This window comes from Mobula birostris, chromosome 1, assembly GCF_030028105.1.
Source record: "Mobula birostris isolate sMobBir1 chromosome 1, sMobBir1.hap1, whole genome shotgun sequence".
NCBI lineage: Eukaryota > Metazoa > Chordata > Chondrichthyes > Myliobatiformes > Myliobatidae > Mobula > Mobula birostris.
Window position 1 is genome coordinate 110,695,168 of NC_092370.1, and position 26,323 is coordinate 110,721,490.

The window sequence follows — 26,323 nt, forward strand, 5'->3', positions numbered from 1 at the left end:
CAGGAGTGGCCATGCATCCTCCTGCTTAAAGATAGGCTTGTGCAGTCCAGAAAATCTTCCTAGAAAGCGCCTGGCAGCCTGTTTTCAGATTGATGTGATGGTGCAGGCATACTCCAGGACACAGGGCCCCCATTTCCTGTACATGGTGCCAATGCCCTTTTGTGTGATAGTTTAAAAGAACCATTTCATTCTTCTGGAATATAATAAAAGCAAGAATATCTCCTTAAAGAAATCCTCTAATGGTGTTTGTGCCTTTTAGCCAATCTTAATGCAGACTCCTGATATTAAAAACAGGAAGGTTCAGTTGGTAACAATCTTGCCTTAGAGTCAATAGTTTCTGAATTGCAGCCACAATCAAGAGGACAAACTGAGCTAGCATTTCAGTGTAGTAGTGAAGATGTTCAATGTTGTCAGCGTCGTGGGATGAGGAATTTCAAAAAAATCTCAGTGCCACTTAAGGAAGAGCAGAAAGTACTTCCATCATCTTGGTTAATGAATCTCTCCAAAGCAAAGCCCCTTCACATGTCTGAACCTGATTTGGAATGTATTTCTGCCATTGTATATCTCACCTATTTGCTCCATGGTAACCCACTCCCTTTCCAAAATGTGATTCTTTAAAACTATTTTTGATGTTTGGGATGTGGGCATTGCTCACAAGGCTGACATTTATTACCCATCCATTGCTGCTCAAGTAGCTAGATGTAGGTTTTTATTTATTGAACCACAGCAATCTCAATGTTTTTGATAGACCTGAATGCCCTGTTTGAAATATTCCCCACTGGCCTGAATTAGTTTGTTTATCTGTTCATGATTTATTTAGCCAAGGCATTTTTGTGTTTGTTTTCATTTTCATGTCATCTCTAGGAGCACATCATTCATTTTAGACACCTTGAAATGTTGGTTTCAGCAATGCTCTGGGAATTATTTGTGGATTCAAGTTTGAAAGAATCTGATGAAACACAATTAAAAGCTGTACAAGCCAGCCGATCACAAATATGTGGTTCTTGACTTGATTCCTACGGAAAGAACTGCATGTTTTTATTATCTGAGATGAGATAAATGAGATGAACTGGGCTTGTACTCGTTGGAATTTAGAAGATTGCGGGGGGATCTGATTGAAACGTATAAAATCCTAAAGGGATTGGACAGACTAGATGCAGGAAGATTGTTCCCGATGTTGGGGAAGTCCAGAACAAGAGGTCACAGTTTGAGGATAAAGGGGAAGCCTTTTAGGACCGAGATTAGGAAAAACTTCTTCACACAGAGAGTGGTGCATCTGTGGAATTCTCTGCCACAGGAAACAGTTGAGGCCAGTTCATTGGCTATATTTAAGAGGGAGTTAGATATGGCTCTTGTGGCTACGGGGATCAGGGGGTATGGAGGGAAGGCTGGGGCGGGGTTCTGAGTTGGATGATCAGCCATGATCATAATAAATGGCGGTGCAGGCTCGAAGGGCCGAATGGCCTACTCCTGCACCTATTTTCTATGTTTCTATGTTTCTATGTAAATGACACTGGGGGAGAGGGCTGGAAATTCAGGGGAAGTGATCTTCAAGAGAGAAAAAGAAACGGAAAAGACGGACTGGGAGAGGTGTGTGGAGTGCAGGAGGTGGGTCTTGGTTGTGTGTAATATGGTCAGGAGTAAGACCGGAGAGGTGGAGGGAGTCGACCATAAACAAAAGAGATTCTGCAGATGCTGGAAATCCAAAGCAATGCACACAAAATGCTGGAGGAACTCAGCAGGTCAGGCAGCTTCTATGGAAATGAATCGATTTGGGCTGAGACCCTTTTTCGAGGCTGCAAAGGAAGGTGCGGGGTGGGGGGTGGGGCGGAGATGCCAGAATAAAAAAGGTGGGGGAGAGGGGAAGGAGGCTAGCTGGAAGGTGATAGCTGAAGCCAGGTGGGTGGGAGAAGTCAAGAGCTGGAGAAGAAGGAACCTGATAGAAATTGAGAGTCGACCATAGGAGAAACCGAAGGAGGAGGGTACCCAGGGGAAAGTAATAGGCAGGTGAGAAGAGGTAAAAGGTCATAGTGGGGAACAGAGAAAGGGGGGGAAATTTATTTATCAGAAGGAGAAATCAATATTCATGCCATCAGGTTGAAGACTACCCAAACAGAATATAAGGAGGGAGTCAATGCCGAATTAGACCAATAGGCAAAAAGTGGTGTGGGAGTTTCAATCCAGCACTATTATTGAAACCACATTGGCCTTGTGGTGCACAGATTATATCAGGGAAGGCAGCATCACTCCAGAGAGTACACTGTCAAATTTCTGGAGTGATCCCAAGCAAAATAGATGGGTATTCAGCTAGTTTCACACCTGGTAAACTTATTTTTCAATTACATAACGTGAAAAACACAGCCTTGGGTGATCAAATTTCCAGGCCCACAAGCTTTCACATCTGGATCAGTCCTTCCTAGTTTGGGAATTACTTTATGCACAATATTAAACGTATTCTTGGAAAGATGTTTAGTAAGCAGTACGTATTACTCATTCAGCCACTTGACCCTGAAGTGTCAGTCTAGCTGATGTAGTCATTCGGGCTTGGATGCAACTTGGAATTGATAGTTACTAACTGATCAGGATTAACAGTCATAGAGTTGTTTCCAAGACTATGTTGACCAAAGTTCCCTTCAAAATTAACCATTCATTTACTTCTACCACTCACCTTAACACCAACATTGGTATTGTGCAGATCTACACGTGCTCGTAAATCTTTGTTGGATTTCTTCTGTCCCATGAATTCTTTGACAAATTTATTGCTGTACTTGAGGTTGTCCCCGCAGCCTCCCCACTGCCAAGCTTCCCGGTTTTCCAAGTCGGGAGCTTCGTCACAGGTGCACCGCTCCATCCGACCAGCACTGCAGGCCTTGGCCAGAGCATGGGTCAGCCCAGCTGAGGAGATGGCGTACAAGAACGCAGTCTCTTTAAAACCTATAGGCAGAGAAAATTAAAGACATGTTTTCTCCAAGAAAGCACACAGTGGTGTAAAATGTGAAACATTAGGGTAAAGAATAAAATCAAGAATTATAAGAGTTACGCTGCATGGAAATAAGTCTTCTAGCCCGCCAAACCCGCAACAACCTTCAAACACATATTTACACGAAACTTCATTATAGTCTCCCCACATTGGTAGAAACCCCCTCCCCACACACCACATCCACACCCAGATTCTAGCACTACACTCACTGGGGACAATTTACAGCTAATTAATCCACCAGCTAGCATATCTTTGGAAGGTGAAAGGAAACCGGAGCATGGGGAGGAAACAGGAAGAATGTGCAAACCTCACAGAGACAGCACTGCAGATCAGGAATGAACTCAGGTCACTGGGCTGTGAGGCAGCAGCCCTGCTAACTGGGCCACTTTCTGGTTTTATAGTTTAAAAGCCTAATGAAATGCTGAGGGAGGTGAATAGTTACAGCAAAGAATTGTTTGATTTGAAATTGAGCCCATGGGCCTGTCATTCAAAAAAAATTATGTAATGGAGTACTGGAGCATAGGAGAAATTAGGCTGACACCTCTTACTACTCGATTTTCTTTTCACATACTTAATTGATGCCCCAGCTGCCCTTTCAGTTGTATGTATAGGATCCCATGACAGCAATTTGATGAAAAGCAGGGAAGTTCGCCTGATGTCACTGAAATAAACTACCTGATAAATGTATGAGAAATCTTGCCACGTACAAATTGTCTGCCATCTATCCTACACTACAGCAGCAACTGCAATTTGGAAATACTTCATCGGCTGCCAATGAAGTACTTTTTATTATAGGATGAGATTTAATTAAAGCTTACTTGTTTTATTTTTAAATGATGCAGTTCAAAGGAAGAAAAAAAGTTAAGACACACATTGAGAAATTTCTCAACAAAGGAGGCAAGAGCAAGTTCATAGTGGATAAGTATGGAGAATATTCATGGGATGATTTCTGATGCAATTAGTGGAGTCACCAAATGATGTATATTCCTCCACACACAAGGTGGGAACTTTTATAGGTAGGTGTGCTTCCAGGGAAAGTTCCAGGAAGAGCTCAGAGCTCAGACCTCCTCTCTTCCCAGATAGTGAAGAGTGCCACATTCACTACAATATGCGACTGATCTTTGTTGTTCAGTCATTATATCGAGTCTAACTCTTAGTGACCTCATGACCAGAAGGTCCATAGGGTTTCCATGACAAGATACAGAAGTAGATTGCCGGGCCTTTCTTCCACGCAGATACTGCTACTGCCCAGGTTGGGACCTGGTTGGGTTTGAACTCAGGACCATCTGCCTTGAAGCCCAGTGCTGATGCCCCTACAATTGATCTACACACATCTATTTCACCAACAACATATCATTCCTATTCAAATTAAGCATTGCTTAAAAGGGAACGACTCACCCTCACTTATTACTGACCCAGCTTTGTGTGTGTCACTTAGTATCAGCTCTTGGACAAAGGTGAGCAGACGGCAGACAATGCTCCCGGAGAAGAGGTGGCAACAGATAGTGCTATTTATAATGGATATGCTTTAGAAAACCTTTTAGGATAAGGTTTATGGGTAAAGTGGAAGTTAAAATATACAGCATGATTGTAAGGCACAGGTGAATTTGAAATTCAAATTCAGAAGGTCCATCAATGAGATTTTTCTTGTGCCAAATCCGGATTGTTGTAGAGTAATGGATTGATTTTGGTTGCTATGATTATGCATAAACTATTTTTTATTATTTTCTCTAACTACCTAAGGTAGCAGGGGCAAATTAGATCCTGATCTATATTGATCTAATGCTTCTCTATTCCCACTGTACTTACCAGAAGAAGTCTCTGTACAGGTGAGCACATTGAGTAGAGGAGGAATAATCCATTCCCTTTAGTAATTACTGTCTTCATCTCAGTGCCAAGTTCTGAACACTAACAGCAGGCAAAGCTTAACTGTCACTTGCAGAAGACACAGTACAGCCTGCGAAACTCATACGAGACCTTGCAACATTCTACAGAAAGAAAGAACTTGCACTCACAGCCCCATAGCCCTAAAGTGATTTTGAAACATAATCTATTGAGTTAAGCATCTTGGAAAAGTTCTGTGATTTTATACCCTGGTGTTGTTTGTTCTGTCGCTTGAGTGCTTTATGTTTCATTTTTTAGTATATTGACCTATACAATTAATATTGAAAAACATTGAGTCCACGTCTCATTTACTCATAGAGCACTACAGCCCAAAAACAGGCTATCTAGTCCATGATGGACCATATTTTGCCTGGTCCCATAGACCTACACCTGCATCATAGCCCTCAATTGTCCTTCCATTAATGTCTGCAGTTCTCTTAACTTCTCTTGAATGTTGAAATCAAACCAGCACAAAGGTTTCCAAGCTAGTGGCCAAGCAAGCCAATAAGGAATGAGATATTGCTGGCCAGGATTTGAATTCAGAATGGAGAACAATCGTGGTCATTTGGACAATACGAAACCTAATTCATAGGCACGTGATAGCAAAACAGCTGAAGGAGGCAGATTAAAGATCACAAAGAAGGAATTTCTATATGACTCAATTAGTATTGCTAATTGTGCTTTGTTTTTCAAATTTTTCCCAGTATTTCCTGGCCCTCGGGACAAATGGATCCTCAAAGCTGCCATTCCCAAATCAAGGCAAAAACATGCATGGGAAATTTGTGCATCTTTGAAGGGGATATTTTAATATGGATTAAACAATTAAAATATCTGCATAAGTGGGGAGAGCAAGCAACTATCCTTCAACATTGTGAAGAGGCAGATGTTACAATTAGATATAACACTTTTTCACCACTAGGAATCAAGTTTGAATCCAGCCCAAACTGATGGGTTGAAAGTCTTGCCTCTCTCTTTCTTCCTTTTTGCTGCCTCGTAGGTGATGTGGGTATTCCCCATTCCAGTTACCAATGGGCACGAGTCCACAACATAACATTATTCATCGATCAGTACAGAAATGTTACTAAGTTGGCAGCCTCACTGACTTCGGCCCCAAGAGATGTCTGGTGCAGGAAACTGAAAAGTCACAAGAGTATAGCAAGCACTGCTCTCAAGATTTGTGAAGAGGCACAGTGACGGGGGCGGTGATGGCCAGATTGGCTCTGTCTTTATATAACCCAGTCCTAGAAAACTGGCAATCAGTGGAGTGCCATGACCCTCATTTGTATATACCAATTACAGCAGGTTCCCAAAAATGCTTTAATGGCAGAACATAAAGCAAACAGAAAATTGGGAGCCAAATAAAGCAAATTAAAGGACATAGGTGGTAGCAGAAATGGCTGAGAGAAACAAAATCAATAAACTCTCAGGGGATATCCATTGAAGTCAGTTCAAATGACTGAATTTGAGAGTCTGATTAAGTTCACTGTTTCTATTCTATTTTCTAGACTCCAAGGACACTACTCGTTTTTTTATATGACAAAATCAACTGCCTTGTCAAGAGCACTATCTTTGTAAAGAACCTCAAAAATTGTTTGGCTAAGAGTGTAGAGATATTGGAAGTTTGAAATAAAAAGCTGAATATATTGGGGGAAAATATTCAGACAGCATCATGTAAGAATGAACCAAAACATAAATGCTGTTTCCTTCTCCACAGATGTTGCCTGACCTGTAGCATCTTTCTATCCACTTTTTTTTAGCATAAAGGAAGCTTTATTCTGTATCGAGTCCATGCAATAGTTGCCCAAGGCTTCAGTTTAACTATACTGGAGCAGAATACTGAACCATTCCCTGATTACCAGAACTTCTCACCACTTTACTGCCAAACGAAAGATGAGATCCTAATTATTGAGGAACACACACAAAATGCGGGAGGAGCTTGGGAAAGTCAGGTAGCATCAATGAAGAGAAATGAACAGCTGACATTTCAACCTGAGGCTCTTCATTGCGACTGAAAAGGAAGGGGAAGAAACCAGAATAGTGGGGGCGGGGGTGGGGTGGGGGAAGGACGGAGGCAGAAGCACAAGATGGCAGGTGATAGGTGTGATCAGGTGAGGGAAGGATGTGTGGATGGAAGAGGAGAGAAGCTGGGAGGCGATAGATGGAAGAGGTAAAGATCACAATTATTATCCGCTATTTTATTGTTTGAGAAATTAAAGTAATCTTTGCTTTGTTTTTTAACTGGACATAATTATCTACTTAAAACACATAAGTTAGTGCTAGAGTTAGATATTATAAGCACGTTCAGTGGAGTAGACAACATTGTGACAGTTGCCTTGCTTTATCTTCAGATATTGAAAAAGTCACAACTCTGGTGAGAGATTCTGCATGTTTTGTGAAAGAGAATGCAAAAAGTGTGCAATTTACTGTTTAATTAGGTGATATTGCATATGTGGAGTTTATCTGAAGTGTGCAGCTTGTAGAAGTCATACCAAGGCCCATAAATCAGTGTGCTGCACACCAGATGTCCTGTAATAAACTCATAACCTTTGTGCTGGCAAGGCAAATGAAAATGGAAAAAATAATTACAGTCAAATGTACTTGTCCTCTTGGACTAAAAATGCTATTTTAATTTCTTATTTGAAAAAATAAGTCAAATTTAATTGCCGTCCTATTAGAACGAACAGTTGAGTTCTACGCCTTAGCTTCTTGGTTCAGAGTTCATGCACAAATGTTGTTGCACTAATCCATCTAAACATCTCATTACTTTCTCTGAATGGCATTCTATATGTCCTGATGAAGGATCTCAGCATGAAACATTAACTGTTTATTAATTTCCATAGATGCTGGCTGACCAGCTGAGTTCCTCCAGCATTTTGTGTTTCTGCCTTGGATTTCCAGCACCTGCAAATTTTCTCATGTTTGTGGTCATTTATATGTTTCATTTTTCCTTCTGCATGTACTAGCCACAAGGTCTGAATGGCCTACTCCTTTTTTACATTTTTACAGTTTTATAGCTGTATCACATGTCCCTGGTGTTGCTTAAATTTAGCTCAAGTATTAAGCAGGTCAGAATGACCTATTCACTACGATTGTAAACATGAGGAATTTCACTCTTGACTTTCACAGTTCTTTTTATCCTCTATTATTCCCAAGATACAAGTGTCGCTGGTGATTTGCCCTGAGAAAAATGTTATCCAGCCCCCAAAAGGACATTCTGAGCCAGTAGGATTTCCATAACATCTCACAGCTAATACAATCATTACTCAAATAAATGTTAAGCTCTCATATACCCACGGCCTCTGGATATCAAGTCCAGTATCAAAACATGGATTGACAGAGGGTGGTTCAACACCATGTATTCTTCTGCATTTTTTATCAACTGTAATGATTTCCTTCAATCATTTCTTCTCCCTCTCCCTCCTTTGAGGTGTCACTTTTCATTCTTGTTTTAGGTCTATCACAGAGAGAAAAGTAATACATTTTTAACTCAGATCAGTGTCAAGATTTTCTTGCTGGCATCATGATTTTTAATTTTATCTAGTGTTTTATCCCTTTGACAACCTCTTCCATTCTTTCTGTCTCATCCTTCATTAATCTGGTCTTTTTTTTTACTTAATCTTGTCTCGTTCTCCCCACCTAAATGTTCTTTTCTCTCCACACCCTTTTGCCTCATTTTCCTGCTCACTTCCTGTTATTCCCCTTTCCCTCCTCTCCATGACACTTCTGTTGCTCTGGCTGACAAGATTCCCCTTTTCCACACAGGGTTTTGTCCCGTTTCTCTAAACCCTGAGGTGAGAGTCTGGCTGATAACTTGTCCACCATCATTCAGTTATTAGCACAGCACATTAGACAGTTCCCTCCCCCTCTACAGCACAACTTCAAATGCCACTAAATCCTTTGCTAGTTCTAGAAATGTGACTCAGCAGCAACGCCAAGAAAAATATCCATTACTCCACCAGTGTGATATTTAATTTCCGACATCATCTACCCCGGAGTTTTTTTCCTGAGCAAGACTGCCCAATGTTGAGTTGCATTAGAACGCAGCTTTGGGGCCAGAGGCTCATGTCTACTGTATAATGGACTGAGGTCATTGCACTTGGAACCACTTGCCCAAAGCTCTGAAAGGCCATCAGTCTCCTGAGAGATGCAGTTTCCAATATCAAGACACATAGTTCAGGTGTTGCCCTTGATGGAAACCTTGAAGCAAGTGGCAGCTTGCATTAGTCATATGGACTGAAGGGGTGACTGAGGAGCAAGGACAGTGGAATACCTGACGATAAAGCCTGTGGACCTTTGGATACACTAGATTAATGAGTGGGTGCATGAGCACATTATGAAAAGTGAGGTAGTGAAATCAGTTAATACTGATTAAGTGGAAATTGGAGAGGTTATTTTAGTATTCTGCAATATAGTACAAGCCTTTTCAGATATGCCATGTGGCAAGTTTATTCTGCTTGGGCAGAACAGTTCTTTACACCTATGATTCTTAAAGCTGAAGTTTTGCCTGCCTCACGTCTAGGTTTGTTGAAAACAAATTGACTAAAATGATTTGTCAACGATACCATTACTGTCGTATCATGCAGCCACTGCAAAATTAAGAGGGGAACAACATGGATCTCATTTTTCTCATCTAACAATTTCTTTGTTACCACATTCACCGAAACGGTGACCATCTGCTGAAAGCACTCTTCCACAATTATTTTTGTCCATTTTAACCTGCTTACTCAGAGGTGAAATACAAATCCAAGACTAACTCTTGAATACCAGTGATGTTTCCCTTTTTCTACACAGGACTTTGTCCCTTTTCTCTAAACTCTGAGGTGAGAGTCTGGCTAATAACTTGTCCTCCTTCATTCAGTTATTAGCACAGCACATTAAGCAGACAGTTCCCTCTCCCTCTACAGCACATATAGGGGGAGATGTACAGATAATGAAAGGTGTTCAATAATGTCTCATTCACTGCACAAACACCCTCCTTCCAAAAAAGGAAAATTCACCTGAGAATTTTCACCCACCTTGGCAGGCAAAGCTTGGATAGGGGAAAAGAACTCCCTGACTATATACCTTAAAACCTGTAAAAAGACAAAAAAGTATGTGAGGTGGTTGGGGCAGGTGTTGGATTAATGGAATGGGAGGGGTGACTGGGAAGGAAATTGAAAGACTTATTTACTTTTATTCTTATTCAGAGATACAGCACGGAACAGGCTCTTCTGGCCCAGCGAGCAGCACCATCCAGAAATCCATCTTTTCGACCCAAGCCTGATCATGGGACAATTTACTAATTAACCTCCTAACTGGTACACCTTTGGGCTGTGGGAGGAAACCCAAGTATTGCACGGGGAGAGCATACAAACTCCTTACAGGCGGCGTCAGAATTGAATTCTGAACTCAGATATGCCCCGGGCTGTAATAATGCCACGCTAACCATTACAGTACTGTGGCATCCATTACACTACCGTGGTGCAAAAGGAAAGAGGTCAGGGTAAAATTGAACATAAGAACCAAATAAACAGCATAAAATCCTTGCAATTGCACTGCCTTACAATATGGTAACATTGGACCTACCATTCCATTTGAGATTTTGTTTCCAAAACACAAATCTATGTTTTTCCCCTATTCTATTCCACTGCTGTCAATTTAGTTCTGTGGTGTTCAACTAGAAAACCAAGGACTATCAGAGAGCAAGTTGTACCTCAACGAACAATGAGGTAACCTTTTTTACCATTGTTTTCCCTCTTTCCCCTCAAACACATAGGTCGCCAAAGATGCACAATGTAAAAGCAGGAGTGACTGACCTCTTCTCAAAAGGCTCGTCCTGTAACGTCCTTCCAGAGTGCAATTCCACCTCTCAAATCTGAATTGGTACTGACACTCAAGGGCACTCATACTGATCGCTTCCATTAGGGTCTCGGCCACTCCCGGATCCCGCCGACACATTCGACGCTGCTTCCGCTCCAGCTTCAGGCGATCACAGACCTTGAAGTGGGTCTTCCCGTGTGCCTGCTCTGTCTCTTGTGTCAGAGGCAAGATGGTGAGTGGTTCATTACCAGTTAAACTGTGAAGGAGAGAAGGGAAAATGAAACATGAGGACTGAAACTTCAGCAAAGCAAGGACCCCCATGAAGAGCACTTACAAACGGTTACATTTCCTTTTATATTGTACCAAACATTTTCAGACACTTTGAAGCATAACGATGTTACTAATGAAATGTTCACCAGTTTAAACTTATCAGCAAGAAATACTGTCAAAAGTCTCAAACAGGAAATCCCTTGCCAGAAACTTGAACACGTCGTCTATAGTGAGGAATACAAGGCTGTTGACAGGAACATTATTTCACTGAGCCTTTAAATTAAGCCCTGCCAGCTCTTAGAGGCATGGTACTCCTTCAAAGTCAATAATTAGATTTTATCTTTTGTTTCTCACTTAACAACTTCAGTTACATCAATGACCTGGTCATTATGTCATTTATGGAATCTTGTGTAAACTGGGCCTTGAAATTCATTCATTACAATATTGGTTACATTTCAAGAGTATTTTGTTATAATGCTCTTCACTCTGAATTTCAGTCTTCCTTCTCTTTCCGATAGATTTAAGGCAATATCTTTTGTAACATGTCTTAAAATGAGAATGAACTAAACAGGACAAGATTGACATGCTAATAAGTAAATATCAATAATACAAATCAGGAACAAATAAATATCAATATAACAACACAAATCAGGAAGGTAGGCTCATGAACATGTGGAAGAGAAATACTACAAATGGGTTATATTCCATTTTGGATATTAACTTTTGGAACCAATAAGGTATTGCTTAGTTAAATAGTCATAAAAGCGTTATCAGTTCTTCCCAGCAGTATGCTCATGTCCAGTCTCAGGCACTCCCAATATACCAACATAATTTTCTTCACACCATGTCTCAGCCATCCTGCAACTTCTTACATAAAATGCTAGCAGGAACAGTAGACCAGTTGTCCTAATAGTCATTCAACTGGCGTTTAAAGTAAAAGAGATACATCCAGTTATTGTGGGGTGAGCTGGAATCTAAGAATCAAAAAAAAACATCAGAACAATTTCAACACCCTGGTCCTCGTCTTAGATAGGCTAATACAAGACTTCCATGTGCCATTAGTCTTGGAATACAGATGTCAAAGCAAAGTTTTAAATACAAACTTTAATTAAAAATTCCAAAAACCTTGTAGAGGATACATTTGAGTGTTTCTTAATCCAAATTACAGGGCATAGCTCTATGCCTTTGCTTCCCAGCATACTGATTTGAAAAACGCTACGATGAGACTCCTGAAGTGGGATTTGAAATAGATAAGTAATCTGAGAATTTTAAAATATCATTTGAATGTTCCATAAAATTCACCTTATTGCCAATCTTCTGGGGAATCCAAGGGCAGGGATGAGTGAAGGGACATTTTGGTCTCAGTCACTATAGATTCCACTACAGCAATTGAAAACTCAGCCTCCTGATCCAGAGTATGCAGATACAATAGCAATGCTTAAGAAGCATTTAGATATGCACTTGACCAAGGAAAGAAATGGAGGGATATGGACAGTGCAGACCGATGGGATTAATTTGGACTGGCACAGTCTTCATAGCTTCTGCACTGTGCTGTTCTAGGTTCTGTGAGTATGGCAATTCTCCTCTGCTTTTGGCCTCAAACTTATGCATAGAATTGTGCTCATAGACAGCTAACATCAGGTAGTCACAGAACAGAGGAAGACCATCCCTCTTGCAGGTAGGCTCACATTTTACTGCTTCAAATTGCGTAGATCACTGCAGACAGCTCCCGTGCTGAAGGCTCAGGTAAGCACAAAGTAATACATCTGGGATTTAAGCAGGGTAATTACCTCTTCCCACATTATTAGTGCTATTTTGCAGTCACATATCCATAAAACCAGACTTTGCATCAGCGGAATTGCAGCCTATTTCTCTTGTTAGTTTCAGCAGCTGCAAAAATCTTTTGTTCAAAATTGACATGTTTGATAAAAAGATCTAATTTTGTTACACTTGAGCCTCCCATAAAACTGCAAACTGAACATTTCTGGTGAAACACACATTTTTTCATTCTTTTTTCCCTCAAACTATGCACTTGATTTAATGCTGCATGACCTTTGAGTGCTATTTATTATTTCAAGAATACTCCTTGAAACATTAATGATGAGCTCTGGGGAAAATGATATATCATAAACACATCAAATTAGTTTAGTTTTGTCTACTCTGTCCCACTAGTGCACCTTAACCCCGCCAAATTCAGAATACGTTCTGCCAAATATTTGCACAAGTATCTCCACTTCCTTCAGTGATATTTATATCAGAGCAGGATTGCAAAAAATATAGAGAAAGATGAAGAAAAAAGAAAATAAGAGTAGACAAAAAAAAGATATGAAGTAGAGCAAAGTCTAATACAAAAGGATTGGTTCAAAGGGGATAAATAGGTCAAGAGAAGCAGAAATATAGTAGGGCCCCAGAAGGACAGAGAAAAAAATGGAAAAGAATGTGGAAAAAGAAACAGCAAGGAAGATAAAGTTCATGAAACACTGATAGAGTGATATGCAGAAATAGAGTGAAGGAGAGAGAGAAAGAAAGCAAGTGAGACAGAGTGAAGAGAAAGGGTTGCTTCATCCCTTTCACTCAAATCTGAACCCAGATCAAGGACAGGAATGAACACTGTTCTAACCCTCATTACATTTCCATCCCATCAGCCTGGGCTGGACTTGGATAGAGATCAAGGAGGTGAAAGTGCAACATTCTAACCCACAGCCTCCATCAGAGAGAGGAGTCCCAAGGATACTCTAACCTAGCGCATTTCCCTTCAGAATGAGCCTTGATGACATCATTACCTTATGACATTATTGGCTTAGTCAAAGGCAATAGACCATTTTTGACAGCTCCACTCATTGCAAGTTGGCACTGGCCCATCTCATTTTATTTTTATAAGGAAGCATTATAGCTACAGCTGCTTCACTGAAGCATTTTTCCAGTCCCTGGTTTCATTTAACTATTGATGCTCTCTTGATGGAGAAATTATCCCGCACAAGGTATGATCTAGTGTGCTCCATAGCATCATACACCTAATAAAGGCACATTCAGGCATTTGACCTAGACAAGGCCCAAGAACCTACAGAATCTGGATTTTTTTAAAAGTGAAAGGGGGCTACATGATCACAGTTTAAGACAATAGACAGACACCATCTGGAGTGCTTGGGCAGTCACGGCTACCTGATGTAGCGCAGGATTCAAGTGTCATTGAAAGAGGCAGACATTGTGGAAAAAGTTTTAAGTAATCTAATTTCTGTTTTCAGTTATAATGAAGTAAACTGCCAAAATTGATCAGAGTAAGTTGTTCATGTAGCACTGTTTTCAAACCCCATGGGAACGTGAACTAAATATGAGGAAGTGAGAAGTAAGAAATCATGTGGGCAAGGAAAGGTAAATTGAGGTAAGAATTATTTTACTGAAACCAAGAGCAGGTTAGGGTGCAGGGGTTATTAGCAGAGATTCTGGAGAAAGAAAGGGTTGTGGGCTATAAGGGATACAGTGAAAAGATAGGGAGAAGGAGATGACCCAGAATGTGGAATTCAAATTGCATCTAGTAGCAAAGTACAGAGAGAGACTGAAGTTAACAAAGGTGGACAGAGAGGGAGTTTAGGGTTCAAAGTTCAGGGTTCAGTGTACAGAGTTCAGAGTTCAAGGCTCAGGCAAAGAGAGAAAGGAAACATGCTCCAAGAGATGAAGAGGAAGGGTAGATCAAGGAGTTGGTTGCTGTATGACATGCAAAAGACAAAGCTCACGTACAAATTCTGCTTCAGGCACAATACACCTTAAAGTCACTTTAATGACTTGGATGAGGGAATTAAATGCAGCATCTCCAAGTTTGCGGATGACACGAAGCTGGGTGGCAGTGTTAGCTGTGAGGAGGATGCTAAGAGGATGCAGGGTGACTTGGATAGGTTGGGTGAGTGGGCAAATTCATGGCAGATGCAATTTAATGTGGATAAATGTGAAGTTATCCACTTTGGTGGCAAAAATAGGAAAACAGATTATTATCTGAATGGTGGCCGATTAGGAAAAGGGGAGGTGCAACGAGACCTGGGTGTCATTATACACCAAGTCATTGAAAGTGGGCATGCAGGTACAGCAGGCGGTGAAAAAGGCGAATGGTATGCTGGCATTTATAGCGAGAGGATTTGAGTACAGGAGCAGGGAGGTACTACTGCAGTTGTACAAGGCCTTGGTGAGACCACACCTGGAGCATTGTGTGCAGTTTTGGTCCCCTAATCTGAGGAAAGACATCCTTGCCATAGAGGGAGTACAGAGAAGGTTCACCAGATTGATTCCTGGGATGGCAGGACTTTCATATGAAGAAAGACTGGATGAACTGGGCTTGTACTCGTTGGAATTTAGAAGATTGAGGGGGGATCTGATTGAAACGTATAAGATCCTAAAGGGATTGGACAGGCTAGATGCAGGAAGATTGTTCCCGATGTTGGGGAAGTCCAGAACAAGGGGTCACAGTTTGAGGATAGAGGGGAAGCCTTTTAGGACCGAGATTAGGAAAAATTTCTTCACGCAGAGAGTGGTGAATCTGTGGAATTCTCTGCCACAGGAAACAGTTGAGGCCAGTTCATTGGCTATACTTAAGAGGGAGTTAGATATGGCCCTTGTGGCTACAGGGGTCAGGGGGTATGGAGGGAAGGCTGGGGCGGTGTTCTGAGTTGGATGATCAGCCATGATCATAATAAATGGCGATGCAGGCTCGAAGGGCCGAATGGCCTACTCCTGCACCTATTTTCTATGTTTCTATGTTTCTACAGGGACAGGACCAAACCAGTAATACAAAAATATTTACAATGCGAATTGTATCGTCAGCTTCACTGTATTCTATCTTCTTTCTCTAAAACAGCTGGAGAACAGATCCGATGGCAATTAATCTGCTGTCTCACTAGTTAATCTTGATCTCTGGCTGCGATTGTATGGAATATGTGCATTCTGTCTGTGACTTCCCTGCCCCTGCAAGTCCCACCCCTCAAGCCAATAGAACCGCTTCTCAGTGTTAAGAGCCCAAGTATAATCCTGAACTGCTGAGTTGTATACGTGGAGTCTGTGCACTTGCTCGGTGACTGCATGAGTTTTCTCTAGCTCCCATTGTATATTACGCCCAGTGTGTAAGTGACTGGCGGAACCTTGTGAGTTGATGGAAGTGAAAGAGAATAAGGAGAATAGGATTAGTATAGATGGGTAGGTTATGGTGGGCACACACAGTGGTCCAAGATGCCCATTTCCATACTGAAAGAGAATCACACAGACAGAACGAATGAGACAAGAAGCACGTAATTAGTAAGCAAAGTATAACAAACAGAACACTATTCCTTTTCATCTGAAGGAATATAAAAAAGTCTCTGGGACTGTATTTCAAATTACTATAATTATGTTAAAAAACCCTACATCTTATATAAGTGGAGAAGCTAAAACAGATTGGACAGTCAGGGATCATGAACAGTGCCCTGGCAAAGCATATGCAGTTTGAAGGATGAGCAGAGCAGCACCCTCTTGTGATCACCCTAGGCACTGCAGCACAGTTTATAAGTCAAAAGTAGATAAAAATAGACTTGCCCATGTGATCAGTAACTATCTTGGCTGTTAATATTCCAGATGCTTTGTATGCTTAAATGCAATTTTTACCAATAAAAACAATAATAAAAGTAGAATTATGACTAAAATGTCTTTACTGCCCAATAAAGACAGCTTCCCAAGCTTCCCTTTGGTGAATCATGTAGAATCAGAATTCAAATTTATGAAATTTTAATTCATTTCAAAGGCCGCAGCCCCTGTCCATCCCCTCATGTCTTGAGGCATGAGGTTGGCAGCTTTCCTTTACCACATGGAGAGTCCAGATTAACAAGGGCTAGTGAGTTCAGTTTTATTTCCCTTCATCAGATTCAATTTTTTTTAAATTTTAGTCAGAATAGAAATTCATTTCTCTGTATTAGTTCAGCCCATTGTATTACTAATCTAATTACATAACGACACTAGACTGTCCCCTTACCTTTCCCCCACATAAAACCAGAAATATTCTATGGAGGAGAGAACTCTCCATGGGTGTGGGCAAACATACCTTGGAAAATGCTTGTATAGATCTCAAATAAGTGGGAGTACCACAAGTATCTGTGCACTTCAAATATGCAGTACGAATGGGGCTAAGCACAGAGTGTAAGATAAAGCCAACACCTCTGCTAGACTTAGAAACAGAAAGAACACAATTTTTTCACTGCTTTTAATGAACTCAAGACATTCCAAAGAGCTTTATAACCTGACTACTGCAAAAAAAAACAATACAGTAATAAGATTGCACTGACAAAGCTTCCACATGTTTCTACTTGCTAATTTGTTTTAGTGGTGTTAGCTGAGGGTTTGGCATTGACCAACACACCAGGGACAGCCTCTCTGCTCCTTTCAAAACTTTCTGTCCATTTGAGAGACCGAATTCAACGTTTCAGCTGGACATAGGCAGCCCCGGCAGTGCAGCACTCCCCAAGTGCACGAGCCTACATGACTCATGACAATGGAATGTCCCTTTAAGCCCCATGCTCCTGATGCAGAAGTGAGAATACCAATGCCAAATGAACCATTCATAAGTTGCCAGCTTACTGAGTAGCCCAAATTTTAGAGATGCAGCACAGGAACAGGTTCTTCTGGCCCAATGAGCATGAGCCACACTATCCAGCAACCCACCTAGTTAACCCTCGCCTAATCACAGGGCAATCTCCAATGACCAATTAACCTACTAATCGGCACTTCTTTGGACTATGGGAAGAAATCAGAGCAATCAGAGGAAGCCAGCCGAGTTCATGGAGAGAACATAGAAGTACTGCTGGAATTGAACTCCAATATGTCCTGAGCTGTAATAGTGTTGCACTAACCACTACACTTCCTTGGCGTCCAAAATATTATTAGTAGAAAGAAAAAGAACACTAAGAAGCAAGGTAGGTCTTTCTGCTCATAATTCTACTCATTAAGATGGCATTAACCTGGAGGCTTATGGTTTGGAGGAGATGGTGTTGGCGCATGGCCAAGTGGTTAAGGCATTCGTCTAGTGATTTGAAGGTTCAAGTTCGAGTTTTGGCTGAGGTAACGTGTGTGTCCTTGAGCAAGGCACTTAACCACACACTGCTCTGTGACGACACCGGTGCCAAGCTGTATGGGTCCTAGTGCCCTTCCCTTGGTCAACATCGGTGGTGTGGAGAGGGGAGACTTGTAGCATGGGCATCTGCTTGTTTTCCATACAACCTTGCCCAGGCCTGTGCCCTGGAAACCTTCCAAGGTGCAAATCCATGGTCTCATGAGACTAACGGATGCCTATTACTATTATTAACCTGGAGATGACAAATCCTCCAATTAAAGCAAAAACTTCTGGTCCTATCAAGCCCTCTCTTTTGATAAAGACCTTCTAAGCCTTCAGTTCCATTTCTCCCAAATAGGAAAGCTAACCGGTCATAACTGAGTCCTCCTGATAGCTTAAGGAGTGTTTTACACCACCTAACAATGAACAACATAACTAATTTGCCACTGTCATGCATCAACAGCTGGGCACATTGTGGGATTGGCTGAGCTATTTGGTGAGATTACAGCCCAAGCTAGTGCAAGGGACATATTTGAAATTGCCCAATCCTGCAGATCAGGGAAAGCCCCTGCCAGATGTTGACTGAGCTGGTTTTGATGAGGGCAGAGGTAAGATGTTGCTGTGGGTTTATGCCGCTTTCCAACACAGTCAATTAAATCTTCATGGAATTGAACAAGACCTGAATGTGGTCTCTCTGCTCCAGAGGTTTCAGAGTATCCAACTAAAAAGCTTATAGAAGGAAAATTGAAGGTTTTTTTGCATGCTTATTGCTGTTATAAAAGTTCTATTGTTTCCCCTACTGGTTCTGGAAACAACAAACTGAAGCAAAGGTTACATCTGATATATAGAAATGCTCCTTTGAACATTAGTCTTTAAAAATGTAAGGTGACGAGTTGTTTTTTTAGCAAACAATCTAGATTTTCAGTGCAAAGACACAGAAGACTGAAAAGGTAGCAGCTAGCTGCCAGCAATCAGGAGCTCACACCATGTGGTGTGAGGGCTGATCTCAGACTGGCACCCCAGCTGAGATGCAATAGTTACCCTCAGTGTCAGACTGTCTTACAAGTACCAAGTGACTCTAGTGACACATCCCTTGGGCAAGACTGACAATGCCGTGGATTCTGCAACCTACCAATGCTGAAAGGCACCTTTGCAATGCTGAAAGGTAATTACTTAGAGCACTGAGGAAAAAAAAAGAAATAAGATTAAATTTTTGACTACCAGAATTTACCAAGGCCGATGTGGCTAAAACATAGCATTTTCTGAAACAACCCTTGAACTAAAAATAACTCTTCATTCTCTTGTTAGGTACCTCTGAGGCTTTGAGTAAGGTTCGCCACAAACTTACGTTGCTACATCTCTGTGTTGCCTGGTCATGACAGCTGGCGATCATAGAACAAAGACCACTGTGGCTTGGAGGAAGGTGGGGTATTGGCAAGAGACATTGAATCTTGAGCAAAACACAAACCGCTGGGCTGGAGGAACACAGCAGGTCAGGCAACAACTATAGAGGTGAATAAACAGTCGATGTTTCGGGCCAAGACCCTTTATCAGGACTGGGAAGAAAAGAGGAAGAAGACAGAATAAGAAGCTAGTGGGAGGGGAAAGAGTACAAACTGGCAGGTGTTAGGATTATTTTGTGTATTGCTGTGGATTTCCAGCATCTGCAGAACCTCTTGTGTTTATGACATTGGATTTTGGCTGTCGGCCTCTGTTGTGTGCGTGGATCATCTGGGGTGGGGTGGGGTGGTCATGCGATCCCAAAGGTTCAAAGCTAAGAGACTGTCTCAATCCAGCACTGTATTGTGAAAATGTTGTCCCAGGAATGTTTCACAATATTAATCTTGGGACAACCTGGCCTAATTTCCCCACAATGCTCCAAAGGAAGCAAAGCGTTGGAAATTAAGTCATCCTATGTGTCAGACATGCAATGATGAATCACCACAGGAAGTCCAATATTGAATTTCCTCAGTGGTGCAATTTGGCCTGGTAGTGGTTGCAATCATGTTCAACTCAGGGGGAAAAGAAAATCAACAATTTTCAGACACATATCACTGAAAAATAAAAGTTTTATGCATCCTGGACCAGCAGAGTTTACACTTATTTATTCCTTTCCAGAGTCTCGGCATCACTGGCAAGATCAGTGTTTATAGCCTATTCCCAAATTGCCTTGAAAGAAGTGACATGCCAGGCCATTTCTGTGCATTTTGTAGTCAATCACACTGTAGGTTTGGACTCACATTTAACCTGGTAGATTTCCTCCTCTGATGGGTTTTTAGAACAGTAGTGCAGCTTTATGATCGTCGTTATTAGCCTATTAAAATAGTGTGATTTTAAAATCCATTTCATTAATCTGAATTTAAATTTCAGAGCTCCAAATGGTGGGGGCTTGAATTGGGTTCCTGACTGGTAATCCAGGACTCTGGATCATTAGGCTAGTAACTTAACCACCACCGTACCCTACATACACAAAGCAGATCGCTCTGCTCTAGATTGATCACCACATGGAGTAGGTACATAGGTTCCAATCATTATTTCTCCAACAATTTCCAGGCAGGCACACTATGAAACAGCAAAGAACTAGCGTTTGCCCTTTCCTACAAAAGCTCCCCAATTAGGGATGGTTAGTATGAACTATTACATTCTTGCAGATCATACGATTAACAGCGACTGCCCTTTCCCAACTGCAACCCTCTCCTTGCACATATAAACTCTTACAATCCCTTATTTGTAATACCAGAATTATTGTTATGACAGCCTCATCCTGTAGTGAACATGTGATTTTCTGACACAAACGTATCTAAATGCTTGTAATTTATAATATGTCTCTAATTTATGACATGAAAAGCAAGTTCTGAGAACTGTAATTTGAATTGATTATAAGCTGTGATTATGGTCAGGAACAAATGTCAGTTTCCATAATGAGCAATAAAGAAAACAAGCTCTTTGAGAAGTCATCTTCAAGCAATAACATCAGCCAGGAGAATAAATTGTAGTTCTCAGAAGACTGCACTAAAATTATTTATAATCAACCTACATCTGATTCAATAATTCACCTCTGGACTAATTCTTGTCTCATTGGGTACCCCTGTTTGGTTCTATGACTGTAGAAAATCATGCTGGCAGGTGCACTACTCCCCTTAGCAATATCTGAACCACACAGGTTGAAGTGAAGCATTTAAAGGCAAACATTCAATTCTCCTGGTAGGGACTTGCCAAGCAAGCTAACAGCTCACTGTGAGATAACTTTTTATATATATATATACACACACAGAAACAAGAGTCAGAATAAGTTTAAAGACACTGACAAATATAAACACCAGCTGTAAAGAAAGCTTCAATAAGTTTGACCAGATGCAAGCTAACATTCCATTATCTTGCTTTTGACGTAAAAGAAATGGATCGGCTCAGGTGCCACAAGGTACAGGAACAACTGGATAATTATCTACTCATTCAGCACGTCGGAGTTTAAAACCCCAAACCTTTTACCATTCAGCTTCACATACTTGGCACCGAATCTGTGCAGCCAGAGTTGTCATATTAAATAACAAATCAGCAGCAAGAGAAGTCTGTAATAAGCTAGCAAAGCTTCTCATATACTAATTCCAATGACAGTGCACCCAGCCTCCCTAATGCTATCATCTCCATGGACTCTATCTAGCGGTTTCTTCCCAATTTCAAATCTGGTTTTGATCAAAGCAGTTTTTTATAGCGATCAAGGATGGCTCTGGAACCAAGTACAATAAGCCTGGTATTTATGACAAGATATTAACTTCTACTGTGTCTTAAAGAGCCAAATAATTCATTATTGTCTTTCAGAAAAGGGAGAGAAGCTGCCTTTTCTACCTGTTGTAGGCTAAATGTGAACTTGGTTGTAGTTTATGGCTTCCACTGCCCTCAGAGCTGACCCAGTCATTTGCAAAATTACTGATCGCTTCTAGAATTCCCCTAGTGATAAGCCATAACTGTTACGTCAAATCAATCCAACTCATATTGTTGTTTTCCTTGTCACTTTAGTTTGGGTTTTGTCCAACTTGATATTACGCATCTATATGTTACCTCACTCTAAAGTAACTTGGGGGTTTTCCGTACATTGGAGGGATTTTTTTAACATTATTTGTTGAAGTCTGCAGAACTCTTAGTTATTTCATAGTCTATGATCTCCACAATGAGATCAGTTGGGTTGCTTTTTCCGGGACATACTCCTATAGCAATAATTCTTATTTTGAAACAAGTATATGGCATTCCTGTGGGAGACAGGGAGACAGACTCCAAACTTGGTGCTCCCAGAATGGAGCCTCATTTATTGGGAGTAAAGATTGTAAAACCATGTGTGGATGATATTAGAAATCCCATGCACACATGAATTTCTGATTTGAACTCCAAATGAATGGAACTCATTAACAAGAGCGTAGTCAAGAAAATTGCTCTTCAGGTTTGAAAGCTGGTGGTCAGAGAGCTAGACTCATTCTTCAGATGTTGAGGGTTAAAGCTGCTGCCAAAGACATTGAGAAATTGAATTCAAGAAATGTACTGATTTTTATTATCAGTTTATGGAAACTGAGGCAGATTTCCTTTAATAATTGTTTTGATCAACACCAGTCAATGTTTGCTTTTTCACTGAATATCCAGATTTGTAAAATTAAAGGCTGAGTTCTTTCTACTTGTGATGTATACTTGTATGTACTTACTCCGGTGCTGTTTGGCTTTGGTGCATGTCTTGCTTTTGAATATTGTTCCTCTATCCTTAATTGAACGTCAATTAGTCAACTTTGCTGCTGTGCGATAACAATGATTTCAAATAGAACAGATAAATGAAAGCTGACTTATAAATAAAATAATAATGAATAGGGGCCATTCACAAGTGGCCAAGTAATCTACCAATCTGCATTAAGGGAAACTGGGGAACCCAGATGAAAAGCATGCAGTCACAGGGAGAAGGTGCAAACCCAACACAGACAGCACAGGTCAGAACTGCAAATGAGTCATTAGAATGTTTGGCAATGGCTCTATCAGGTACACTACTGGATCACCCCTGGTAACTGAAAAACAATTATTCTTTATGTGACACCTACACTGATGGTGAAGTTGGAGGTGACAGAAATAAAGACATCTTCACTAGAAAGGCACTTGGTCTTGCAATCAAAAGGCTTCAAGTCTCACTCCGGAGGCCTGAACGCAAAATTGAGTTTTTATTTGTGGAGAGCTGTTCTACAACAGCTTATACTGTAACATAAATGGCAGATAGAAATTTCCACAACACTATTCAAAGCATATCAAGGAGCTGAACGCACTTCTGGGTGCTGCATACATAGGAATGAATGGTGAAGGCCAACAATTTGACATTATTTCACCCATCACTACTCCTGTGTGCCTACATTGTAATAGTGACTCGACTTCAATATCACCTCACTGAGAAACACATTGAAATACTGGGGTCAACAAAAATGCCACATCAGGCACGTTGAGATATTGGGGTTATCAAAGATGCCACATCAGTACATATCTTTCTAAGTAGAAAGAGAGACATCTTATTCCAGACAATCTGACACTCTAAGAGAATGGTTGAGGTACATTTCATTGGGTCACATGCTATGCTCACTACCTCTGCTGATAGCGAAACGACACAGAATACTACAGAAAAGCAAACCAAAGTCTTGGTATTCTGATTAGCATTCTTTCATTCTGTACCATGTAATGAAATAATATTAACCTGGAAGAATGAGAGATTAAATCACTACACATTCAAAATTCGTAAGGAGCCTGGTCAGAATTCTGGAACCAGGGGCCATACTTTCAGATGATGAGATAAGTCAAGTGTGACAGAAATTTCTTCACTAAAATTCTGTAAATATTTGTAATTTTCTGCACCAAAGGCTACAAAAACTCAATGAGCATATTTAAAACTGAGATCATAAGTTTCACTGACAATAGGGTAAACATAGAAACATAGAAAATAGGTGCAGGAGTAGGCCATTTGGCCCTTCGAGCCTGCACCGCCATTTATTATGATCATGGCTGATCATCCAACTCAGAACCCTGCCCCAGCCTTCCCTCCATACCCCCTGATCCCTGTAGCTACAAGGGCCATATCTAACTCCCTCTTAAATATAGCCAATGAACTGGCCTCAACTGTTTCCTGTGGCAGAGAATTCCACAGATTCACCACTCTCTGCGTGAAGAAGTTTTTCCTAATCTCGGTCCTAAAAGGCTTCCCCTTTATCCTCAAACTGTGACCCCTCGTTCTGGACTTCCCCAACATCGGGAACAATCTTCCTGCATCTAGCCTGTCCAATCCCTTTAGGATTTTATACGTTTCAATCAGATCCCCCCTCAATCTTCTAAATTCCAACGAGTACAAACCCAGTTCATCCAGTCTTTCTTCATATGAAAGTCCTGCCATCCCAGGAATCAATCTGGTGAACCTTCTTTGTACTCCCTCTATGGCAAGGATGTCTTTCCTCAGATTAGGGGACCAAAACTGCACACAATACTCCAGGTGTGGTCTCACCAAGGCCTTGTACAACTGCAGTAGTACCTCCCTGCTCCTGTACTCGAATCCTCTCATTATAAATGCCAGCATACCATTCGCCTTTTTCACCGCCTGCTGTACCTGCATGCCCACTTTCAATGACTAGTGTATAATGACACCCAGGTCTCGTTTCACCTCCCCTTTTCCTAATCGGCCACCATTCAGATAATAATCTGTTTTCCTATTTTTGCCACCAAAGTGGATAACTTCACATTTATCCACATTAAATTGCATCTGCCATGAATTTGCCCACTCACCCAACCTATCCAAGTCACCCTGCATCCTCTTAGCATCCTCCTCACAGCTAACACTGCCACCCAGCTTCGTGTCATCCGCAAACTTGGAGATGCTGCATTTAATTCCCTCATCCAAGTCATTAATATATAAGGTAATCAAGGGATCATAAGGATAGTGTAGCGAGAGAAAAAAATACATAATGACCTCAGGGTTTCCCAAACCTCCTTCTAGCCGTTGAAGTACTGTAAGGTGTGGCTCCAGTTGCAAAATAAGAAACATAACTACCAGGTTTTACACAAGAGGCCAGAATTCCTACTTCATTGATAATGGTTAAGAGCCAACTGCCCTCTTCTGTTAAGATTTGTTAAGGGAAATACATAAACATCCTTAGTATGCAGATAAATTCTGTGCTTAATGTCCCACCCAATAAAGAAGCACTTCAGATCTCCATCAGTACTGCATATGAATGTTGGCCAAGGATTTTTTTTTTGTTTTTGAGATTTCTCTGGTGGATTTTTTCTCTAATAAAGGTGTGAGTGCTGCAAAGTGAGCCCTGGATAAGCCAACAGATAGATGTAGGTGGTTAGCAATGATGAAGGCCCAGAAGGCTGAGCATCATTATTGCTTTGGGGAGGTAGGGATGGATTGTACACAGTTTGCTAACTGGTTGCTATATTTGACTGCTACAATAATTGCAGTATCTCAGAGTAATCTCGTCATTATGAATTGTTTTGTGATATACTAAATGAGGCTGCACTGGCACAATACAGATGCAGCTGTCTTTTCCTTTGTGTTCCTTCCCACCAAGCCACAGGAAGGACCGCCAACAAACGGGTTCTTTAAGTCACGGAAAAAAAATATTAAGACATTATGCTCTCTCCCCCACTTCAGCCTTCTTCCACATGCATCTAATTTGCTGTTACTGACGCCACCAGCCAAAAGCAGCAAGACCTGGGTTTGAAAGTCAAGTCAGAAACACATTGGAATGATCTGCAGTGTGCTGATAGAACTAACATCAATCCCAGGCAGACTAGGCTCCCAGCCAGAAACTCATTGGCTCAGGCTCCCAGTAGAGCACGGGGTTGAGCCAGTGGCACGCTAACAGGTGACTGCTAAGCCCGAGCACTGCCTACTATCTAAGCAGATACTTCAGGGTCACTGAATACAAGTGTTAAAGGCATCATTTCTTTCCCACCCACTCTCTAATGTGCAGTTCCTACTGGGTCGATAGTATTAGGATAGTCCTTACACTCTGCATGAATAATCACTCCCAATTTATAGAATAATCATTAGGTATTCTGCTGGAGGAGAGAAGAGCTCTGCTACACACAGATCAATTACACTGTTGAATAGCGAGCATTTGGTATCATTAGTCAAAGCAGGCATGTAAGATCAGGACACTGGGAAAACACTCCGGTCTCTTTCCGATGTTTACTGGACTAACAAGCTGTATCTTGATTAAATGTTTTCCTTGACAACAAAAGTGATCCTCCAACATTGCAGCAGTTCCTCAGTACATACTAAAGGGTTGGGTTGCCTTGTGTGTTCAGACTCCAGA

The 26,323-nt window shown here is 41.2% G+C and overlaps 1 protein-coding gene across 1 annotated transcript in view; it reads right to left on the minus strand.

Moving 5' to 3' along the window:
• wnt9a (wingless-type MMTV integration site family, member 9A) overlaps positions 1–26,323 on the minus strand; it is a 65,347-nt gene that overhangs the window by 32,696 nt on the left and 6,328 nt on the right. Inside the window, exons 2-3 of the mRNA XM_072260102.1 lie at positions 10,660–10,919; positions 2,669–2,934 (exon numbers count right to left, since the gene is read on the minus strand). Of these exons, the coding sequence (XP_072116203.1) occupies positions 2,669–2,934; positions 10,660–10,919 (526 nt within the window). The remainder of the gene's footprint in view (positions 1–2,668; positions 2,935–10,659; positions 10,920–26,323) is intronic.